This window comes from Calonectris borealis, chromosome 23, assembly GCF_964195595.1.
Source record: "Calonectris borealis chromosome 23, bCalBor7.hap1.2, whole genome shotgun sequence".
In the NCBI taxonomy this organism is placed as follows: domain Eukaryota; kingdom Metazoa; phylum Chordata; class Aves; order Procellariiformes; family Procellariidae; genus Calonectris; species Calonectris borealis.
The window spans coordinates 7,792,108-7,801,740 of record NC_134334.1 but is presented as its reverse complement, the minus strand read 5'-3'; the positions used below and the strand labels follow the sequence as shown (position 1 = coordinate 7,801,740).

General features: G+C 51.7%; 1 protein-coding gene across 7 annotated transcripts in view; it reads right to left on the bottom strand.

Moving 5' to 3' along the window:
• Positions 1-1,212: 1,212 nt before the first annotated feature.
• The window catches only part of USP48 (ubiquitin specific peptidase 48), a 30,494-nt gene continuing 22,073 nt past the window's right edge, over positions 1,213-9,633 (bottom strand). For 5 of the 7 annotated variants that reach the window (XM_075171956.1, XM_075171953.1, XM_075171959.1 and 2 more), the window contains 10 exons: positions 8,828-8,889; positions 8,197-8,307; positions 7,407-7,537; positions 7,073-7,179; positions 4,867-4,971; positions 4,285-4,440; positions 3,945-4,070; positions 3,461-3,509; positions 3,186-3,212; positions 1,213-3,081 (listed from right to left, as the gene is read on the bottom strand). In XM_075171956.1, the coding sequence (XP_075028057.1) occupies positions 3,059-3,081; positions 3,186-3,212; positions 3,461-3,509; positions 3,945-4,070; positions 4,285-4,440; positions 4,867-4,971; positions 7,073-7,179; positions 7,407-7,537; positions 8,197-8,307; positions 8,828-8,889 (897 nt within the window). In that variant the 3' untranslated portion in view covers positions 1,213-3,058. The remainder of the gene's footprint in view (positions 3,082-3,185; positions 3,213-3,460; positions 3,510-3,944; positions 4,071-4,284; positions 4,441-4,866; positions 4,972-7,072; positions 7,180-7,406; positions 7,538-8,196; positions 8,308-8,827; positions 8,890-9,633) is intronic. The other 2 variants (XM_075171957.1, XM_075171955.1) reach the window with 1 other exon arrangement.

The window sequence follows — 9,633 nt, the reverse complement described above, 5'->3', positions numbered from 1 at the left end:
CTGACCCTGGCACTGGGGACGGCGTCACCCCCAGCCTGGGACCCCCCCTCCGTCCCTGGTCCCCTCCTCTGGACCACCCGGGTGCCCCCTCCCTCCCCGGCACCCCGGTCCCGCCCCCCCCATCCATCCCCGCGGCCCGGGGTACCCCCAAAATCCCCCCCTGGTCCCCAGGGAACTGTCTCCCTCCACCCACCCATCGCTGGTACCCAGGTACCCGCTGTCCATCCCCTGCATCCCCCCATCCTCCGGCTAGCGGGGTTCCCCCTGCATCCCTCCCTGCTGCCCAGGGTACCCCCCTCCATCCATCCCCCCATCCCTGGTACCCAGGGTGTCCCCCCATCCCTCCCTGGTACCCAAGGTGCCCCCCCATCCCTCCCTGGTGCCCGGAGTACCCCCCTTCATGCATCCTCCCATCCCCGGTACCCACGGTGCCCCCTCATCCCTCCCCAGTACCCAGGGTACCCCCCCATCTGTCCCTCCTTCCCTCTCCACCACCCAGGGTGCCCCCCCCATCTGTCCCTGGTACCCAGGGTGCCCCCCCGTCCATACCCCCATCTGTCCATCCACCCACCCACCACCCCTTAGCACCCAGGGTACCCCATCCACCCAGCCCTGGTACCCCCACCCATCACCCCCCACCTCCCCAAGCCCCTCTCCTCCACCCACCAACAGCACCCAGGACTTGCTTAACCCCCCCACCCCAGCACCCATCTCCCCCCAGGGGCCATTTTGGCTGCGGGAAGGACACCCCGGCTCCGGGGCCCTCGAGGAATGGCTGGCACAGGCTCCCGGCTGCTGGGTGCCAGCGCGGAAGGAGCCGGGGGCTGGCACCGAGCCGCGGCCACGCAGCCCCCCGGGGAGCTGCAGCCCGGGCAAGGCGCCAGCGTGGGGACGGGGAGGGAGGTGACGGCGCTGGCACGGGGACACCGAAATGGCCTCTGCAGCTGCCTTGGCCCATCGCGCACCGGTGCTTCCGCCGGGGAGCGGCTGCCAAGCACGGCACGGCACGGCCAAGGCTCCGGCGCCCATCGAGGCTCCCATAAAAACCTTCCGCGTGCCAAGGTTGGTGCAATTCCCGCTCCGGTGGGATCCCGCTTGCTCCCATCCCAACCCTGCAGCACACGCATCCCTTTTTTGGGATGGCCCGGAGCGGGATTTGCAGCATAACGAACCCCCATCCTTTAGGCGAGGTGTTAAAATACAAGACAGACGACGTATATGCGCTTTAATAAGGCTTCCACAGCTCAAATGACAATTTTAATCCGATAATGTTTGCAAATAACAGACATAAACGGTAACGGGGCCTTTGATCACATCTTGTACCTGCGTCCTCCGCGAGATACGGCGATGCCGCGGTGCGGCCGTACGTCACTTCTGGGAAACGCTTCCAGGGCCCCGGCTGATTCCTTCCAGCTGAGTTTAGAGACTTTAACTTTGCAACGTTATAAGCTCAAGGAAGAGATTTTTGTAACATTAAAAAAAAAAACCCAAACAAAAAACCATTAACAGCAAATTGAAAAAAAAATATGGAATTTCCAGGAAATATGTACACAAGCGAGTGCTTCAGTCTGGGAAGAAGAAAACCTCCTGCCCGTTCCCAAAGGATGGAGGGGCTTCGGCGCGCCGAACTCCTGCCGACATCTTTACCTTGGGAAAGAATACGCGGGTCCAAATTGCCCCAAAAACCACTTTTTAAGAGCTCCACGGCCCCAAACGCCGGCTGCTTCGCCCCACAACCCGCAGGGGACAGAGGGGACGGGGAGGAGGACGCGGAGCCCCCGCGCTCGGCCAAGGGCAGCTGTAATTCTTCGGATAAAAGATAACATTTAAGGTAAATGCTAGCGGGGTTGTCGGGATGGGATATGTGCCCCCCCCTGCCCCCCCAGCCCCAAACTCCTGCAATCCTTTAAAAAATAAAAGCTGATGCAGCAGCAACCCGACTCTCCGCATCACATTTTGCGTCGGAAACAAGTTAAAAGGCTGAAAAGGAAGAGGGAACGTCTAACAGAGATACCTCGACAGTGCCCTTTTTTAAGTCTGGAAGCGGTACGTTATTTCCTGCTACTAATAGGCAACGGGGAGAGATCCTTTCTGGGAGCTAGAGATGTAAAAAACCAAATAATTATTAGTGCATTCCTGAAAAACGAGGAGAATAGAGAGGGGAAAAAAAAAAACCAACCTCTTCCCATGGGAAACGCGCCACCCACCCGTGCCCCGCTTCGCCGTCTCCCCAAGCCACGGGCACGAGCGCTCCTGGCAGTCCCGGACTGGAGGAAAAGATGTTCTCAAAAGTCATTAAAATACCCCCCGTTTCTAAAAAACACAGTTCACAGAGAAAGACCAGGTGGTTATTGAAAGATCATCAAACGTTTGGAAGTGAAGGCGAGCGGCTGAAAAGCCGGCGGGGGCGGCGAGGGAGGCGGCTCCCCGTCCCCTCGGCGATGGAAGGCTTTCGGAGGCAGACCACAGCTTACGTTTTGGGTTAAATAGATGAAGGTTTTTGTGTTTTTGTTGTTTTTTTTTTGTTTTTTTTTTGAAAGAGCTAGACATTCCTCACAAGTAACAATTTCTTTACTTCCATGCTGTACTGAAAGAGTAATAGTGGATCAAAGACAGGATTATCTGTAAGCAGGTTACGCCTAAAGAGTTACTCGAGAACAGATCAAGATGTTTTTGATCTACTGGATTACAACCCCTTTTCGGACAGACGAGCGCGGTGCGGGATTTGAGTCGGGGAATACATGAGAACGCCTCCGTCTCCCTCGCCTGTAAACACGATACGCTCTTACTGCTGCTAAACTTTCCAACCTTCCTGTAGCTTTATTAAATATAAAATCGGGAACGTTCTCTTGAAGGCAGGATGTCCTTCAGTGCAATCTGCTTTGACATAAGGCATTTTTTTTTGGGGGGGGGGACAGTCATTTCAGAATGGGTTTCTGCCTTCTGGAAGAGTCAAAGAGTTCAGTCCTGTATCCACCTTTTTTTCTTTTAATGCCCTACCATGTCAAAATCCTCTTCCCTTCTGGTCGCTCCTCTGTTGTCAACGCTTAGAAAACCATCAGTGTCCAAGTAAACCAGTCCCTGAGGAGAAAACACAACCGCCAAAAGATGATGATGCTTACGGGATGGAGACGAAGTTAGTGTGGGCATAAATAAAGGGGGGGGAAAAAAAAACCCAGACTCACCTTTAAATCCTTCTTCAGGCATACAAACTGGGGATGGAAAGAAAAAGGCATGGCGTTAGAAGTCTCCCGACGTTCGTTTCTAAAAGGATCTTGTGTCTTAGTGGCGGCGTACCGCTGAATCTCCCGTGGACGGTGACAGGAAAGCTTCAATGTCTCTATTTTCTACTTTTACAACCCAAATCTAACACAATCCTTGGCCACCAATACTTCTCCCAAACTCACAGCAGCGAGGTGCTTTTCCTCAACCCCAAACCTTCCCGGGGTCCCCCCCTCACCTTGCATAACGTCGTCCATCGCCGCGTAATCTGCAATTGGTTCATCAGCCTGGAAAATAAAGCGGAGCAGGGGATTAACGAGCGAGCAACCTCGTTTGGAAGTTCACAGCCTGATCAGTTCACGGTCCTGCTCTGCGGGGGGAGCAAGGAACAGGTCTCTTGCCCAAACACCGTCTGGGAACGAGAGGGGAGGACTCGCTCCCTAATTTAGCCATATTTTGGGCGGGTAGGCACACAGCTCAGCAGCAAAGGCCAGCTAATAAATGCTCTTTAAAAAAAAAAAAAAAAAAAGAGGGTTTTCCTCCTCCAAGAAAGAGCCCCAGGAGGAACTCATTAAATTAGGCTACCGAGCAGCCACGGGTGGGCATGTCTAGCGCGCGGCAGTTTTCACACGCCCCACAACGTGTTACTCTTTGGTTGTACAAAAATCAGTTCAATTCTCTGCTTTATCGACTTTATTTTAGCAGCCACACTCTCACGTTACCTTTAATAAAATGACGGACTCGGGGATGACTCCCAGGCTGCCGAGCGTTGCGGTGTCATCGCTCAGTATCTTCCCGTCGATCGACAAATTCTGGTCGAAGGGAGCAACTGAAAATGCATGCATGATCTGTGCCAACACAATGAGACACGCTGATTTTGTGCGGAGGGAAAAAACATACCGCTGAGCTACACAAACATATCACGTTTAGAAGAGCAACACGCACTTTTTGACGCCACGTGGGATTTTATACTCTTCCCCCCCATCCCCTCCCAGCCGCGCGCTCCTAATTTTGTGTTTTCTTACTCGAGACGACTCGTTCCTTGGAGGAAAAACACCTTACCTGTATTTTCAGCTCTTTCAGCGTCTGATTAGCAGAAACAAGCAGCGCTTTCTCCCCTCTGACTTTCCGGTGCCGGGTGCTTCTCCTGATGCCTTGCTTTTGGTAAGTGATGTAGCTCTGGTGCGCGATCTTCTGGCGCTTCGCACCACCGTTGGTCTAGAAACAAGAGGCAAAAATCAGGAGCCTAAGTTTGGGATTGGTGGAAAATACAACCTCCCCGTACCCCGGATTGTGTTTTGGGCGAGTCGGTCATGCGAGGGAAGGCACGAAGCGTTGAAAAGCCCCTTGGAAAGCGAATCGCCGCATGCAAGTATCGAGAGGACCAAAAGACTTGCCTTGAAACCTCGGTTCCTGCCTCTAAAGCTAGCGCGGGGCGGATTACCAGCCAAGAGTACGAGTCACCATCAATATTTGATCTCTCCAAAAACAAAGCGATGGTGCGGTACGACCATTAAAATGACAATTTAAGACACTGTTGTTTTCGCCTGCTAGCGGTAAACAGAGGAGGAGGGCTATCCCATCATGCTGACTCAAGAGGATGATGCAAAAACCAAGGAACCTGGCGGTGTTTTTGATCTCTACCTGGTTAAAATCTGGGTCTTGCTCCCCCTCTGGCTTGTTTTCCTCCCTTTCCTCTTCAGCTTCTGAGCTGCTCACGTTCAGCTCTGGAGCAGCGTCCTTCATTACCTGAAGTCATAAAAATCATTCTCCGTAACTAACCCGACAGCATCAACCCAGACTGTCACATCATGGCAAACAGCTTGCAGAGACTTCCAGGATGCCACCTCGATCCAGCGAACCGAGGCAGAGCAGGAATAACCCAGGGATCTGCTCCACACGCTCTGCAAAGTCTTCTCCACCCGTCCCCAGCTGCATCGAACCATGGGGGGATTCGGCTCAGGAGAACAAGCTTCTCTATTGAGCTGCAGGTGCTTCCTGCGGCTCAGGACCTACCCTCCTCTCTAGGCAAAGGGAAAGTCTCCAGGGGCCTGGACTGATTTCTTTCCCATTAACTGGCTGCTTCTCTGGTTCATCTAAGTGTATTACGAAAGCCCTAACACGGAGAAAGGAATATTATCTGTAAATTAGACACTTATCCATCCCTGCGGCAGACCGATAGAGGCACTCAGCACCATTATTTATGGGTCTGGAGGTTGTAAGTAAACGAAATCTAAATAATTTACACCAACATATAAATAAAAAGGATGTTCAGTTCTGTGTAAGTCACTCCAGGAGGCACGGATCTGCCGGACGTGAATTCACATCTACGCTTCGGCTGGAGCTGGGGTTTGCAGGAGCCCAGGAGACTGGTGCGCTCTCCATCCTGGATGCCCGAGAGCTCTCTTCTCCGTCAATGTATTTCCAATTAACGATGCAATCCCAGCTCGCAAACCTTCCAGCACCAACCGCAGCCTCCCCAGAGCCCGCCGGATTCCAGCAGTGTCGCCCTACGCTGATTTTATACGGCCGTGGCTTCCCTCTTGCAGCATCAGCCGAAGGAGGTACCCGGGGGTTGCAGAGGAGCGAAGAGCAGGGGCGAGGGGATGGGAAACGCTCCCCGACTCTGCAAATCAAAACCGGCAGGGAAGGAAGCAGTGGCTTTGAGCACCGCCATCCGCAATCCTCGCTGGCAGTGCTGCCGCGCTGCTGGCGGGCATTATTGCTGCTTCGCATCTCGCCGAGGCTGCCCTGTTAATGAGGGATCTTGCAGGCAAGCTCTCGCCCCCTCTCTCCAACTCCAGCTGCTCGGCAAATAATAGCTGCCTGTTTTTTGCCAACCCCACGTGTGAGCACGGTCCTGTCCAGCACCAGAGAAAAAAACAACCCTCCTCTGCACGCGAGCCAAGATACAGCCTCAGAATTCAGCCTCGAGTCAGGCTGAAAACCCATCGCTGATGGCTCAAGACCGTGCTGCATGCTTTACATCTCACAACCACGGCAGAAACCCGTCCAGCCTCCGGCGCCCTGCAGTTCTCCGGGCTCCAGCTCCTCCCTTAGATTGGCAGGGAGGTGGAAATCAATGAGAGGCAAAAACACCCCCCACGCTGCACAGGTGCAGGGAACGTCTTTATCTGAGCTTGCCCACGAGCTTTGGTTTCCCCCCTAAAGCGTAAAACAAGCCCTAAGGAGGAGGACTGACTTTAACCAGCTTTCGGGTACCTGTAAAGCCAATTCTAGACCTGGTACTGATCCCTTAAGACACCAGGGAAGCAGAGACATAATTCACAGCTTCGTAGGGGATCTTGAAAACCATCTCTTAAGTTCACTGCTATTTCATCAGCATGGAGGCTGAAGAGCTTATTTCTCTCGAGGAATAAATGTCACTTGAGCAACCAAGAAAGGAAATGACAAATATTGGAGGGGGAGGAGAACAGGTAGAGCTTGATAACACGATTATGAAGACAGAAACAGTTACAACACTGCCTAAAATCATCAAAGCTGGGAACACCCGTGAAGATACCTTGATAACGCAAAGGACTCGGTTTGGCAAAAGGAAGCCTCGAGGAGACCGCATTTTCAGAGCAGCTACAGCCAGAATTTTCCCGTTTGCTATTTTTGCCAAAGCGATAGCTTCCACGAGCCGCAGAGCTGGGTGCTTTTTGCCCACAGAGAGCAGCCCTGCCCACCACCACCATCACAGGTCACTCAGCATCCCTACCAGCAGGTCCCAGCCCTGCTGGGACACGGCAGGCTGCGATAGCCGTGTTTGGATCGTTATTTGGGTACTCGGTGCAGTTTAAATGAAACGGAGCCAGGCTGAGCAAGGACTGAGGGAAGAAAGCCATACCTTTTTATTATCCACCACTTTATGGATGTAGATGGTTGCTTGGGTGTACTCACGCAAGTCCCGCTGCTGTTGGCATAACAGCCCTTCTCTGCACTCTGGACAGAGTTCTGGGGAGGCACAAAGGAAAAATGCATTTAATTGCTTCAGCTCCTTGGAGACACCTGCCCAGCGCCTCTCACCACTAACCCGGAGCAGCTCACGTAACCAGGGGCATTTGCCAAGCTCCGTGTTTATCCCCTTAGATCTGATTAAGCAAAAAAAGAGCCATTTCCCAGGGAGTTGGCACCAGTTAGCAAAAGAATAGAGCACAGACAGCGGCAAAAGATTCACTCACGGGGCTCAGAGACGTAAAGTGTGCTCTCCGGGTCCGCCCCGGCAGCTTGCGTTCGCGTGATTTTGATGACGTGATCCACGACAAAGAGTTTTTGAATCCTCTCCCACTCGCTGGGCCATATTAGAGCTATACTGTGCAAAGGAACAAGAACGTGCTTTATGACATGGAAAAGCCAAGCCCCGAGCTTCTGAAAAGCCTCCCCTTTTCTTTTTAGTCTGTTAATGAAAGAAAAGCTGCAAAATCAATCCATAACTCCAGCTACACGGGAGGGGCTGTACGCCCAAGATAACAGGGAAACAGTAGCGTGTTATTAGTGACGCTGTTCTGCTCCAGTCACGCCAGAGGGAGGATGGAGGAGGAGAGGAGTGGAAGATCTGCTACTTTTAGTTCTGCATCGCTGCAGAAGCAATGCTACGGAGCATGAACTCCAGCCCAGCGTCCAGTGCTCCGGGGGCAAGTCTCACAGAAAGCAAATCGTAAGGAAGCTGGATGTTTCGACGCCCTGGTCAAATTCAGGGTAGTTTATTATTAGGAACTAGCCAAGCTGAAGTAAGCTCTCTTTTTCCTGACCCAGCATCCTTTGAGAATTTAGGTCTTGCCTTGCATGAAGGCTAAGGTGACTGTTAATTTTGTGAAAAATTAACTGAAAAAGCGACTGTTAATTTTGTTCAAGGGAAAGCATTTGCTCCTTGTGTTGCTGCCGTTCAGCGAACCTCTGGGAACATTCCCCGAGGCTGGCGAGAGCCGAAGGCACCTGGCAAAGGCAGACGCGCGAAGAGAAGAAACTCACAGTTTGGAGTCTTCTTTGGTCATGGAAGCGTAGGTGAACATGAGGCCCCCGTGGGGACAGAGAAGAACGCTGTTTCCTACTGAGGACACGGGGCTGCATCGCGTCGGCCTCCTGCGCGGGCAAAGGAAAGCGGTTTGCAAAGCTTGGTCAAGTTATTTCACAAAAATCACAACTCTGCAGGCAGCCAAGAAGAAATCACAGGTGAATATTTACAGAAGGCATTCCAACAGGGAGTATTAAGCTACTACCGACGAGGAAATCAGATCTGCGTTCCTGCAGGTTGCAAAATTACTCTCCTATCTAGCAGAGATTTCCATCTCCTACCACCAGCAGCCCGTGGAAACAGGACTGAGCGGTGACCTTTGCCTAGGATACAGCTCCAGACAGATGAAAAAACTCATCAGGTTACAATCTAATCTGACCATCTGGTTAAGACACGGTAAACAAGGAAATTCAGTTTCTTACAACGTATTACACAACTGATACCAGTCCTGCAAAAATCAGCTTCCTTGTTTCCACAAAGACAAACTGCAGGTAACTACACACTGCACCGGGATTCAAAAGCAAAATCACTATCTACAGCCCCCCAAAAAAAGGAATAAAAAGCACCAAAAACCTCAAGCCAAGTTACCTGACAAATTTCCTCCATTCTTCTACAAAGAACTGCGAAACAATATACAGCTCATCTGTCTCCTGGAGGTGAAAAGAGGGGGGGGGGGGAAAAAAAGGATCTTTTTTAATTAATCCAACAATAGAGAAGCGATGACTGTTCAGCTTTTTCTGCAGCGCTCATTCTCTTCGAGACCTCAGCGTTTTTACCATGACAACTCCATCCAAGCGTGCTGGGAAAGCCAAGCAAAATAATTTGGGATCAAGTACTAAGCACTTACATTACTAATCTCATGTTCATTACAAAGTTAATTTAGCTTTAGATCCAATTACCTTTAATTCACAGCAGGAAACGGTCATTTCCCCCAGAGCAGCTAAGACTCCCCAGCACCGTGTTTTCTTCGCCGGGTACTCGGGGTCTAAAGCAGATGCATCTCTGCACCCCCATGGGTGTGGGGTGAGACCACCCCAACCTGCCTCATTTTGCTTTACCCATCAAAATCCAGAAGTTTCTCCTCTTGGCAGCAGCACGGATTCAAAACCACAGCTCATACACCCTCACGAGGCAGCGGTTTTAGGATAAACGGTTGTTTTCCTGTCCCAACTGATTTGCGTTAGGCAGTCTGCTCCGGGACAAGAAGCCACCTAGACTCCAAGAGTTGGGAGACAAAACCATTTCCGAGCTCACCTATCCTCACCGCTTTCCCTAACGCAGATTTAAGGACTCGCTCCATCTTTCTGCAGGAAAATTCAGCACACCTAAAGAACATTTTTTTTTTTTAATCTCCTTTCATCTCCTCTAGATTAAACCGCTCCGCTTATTTTCTT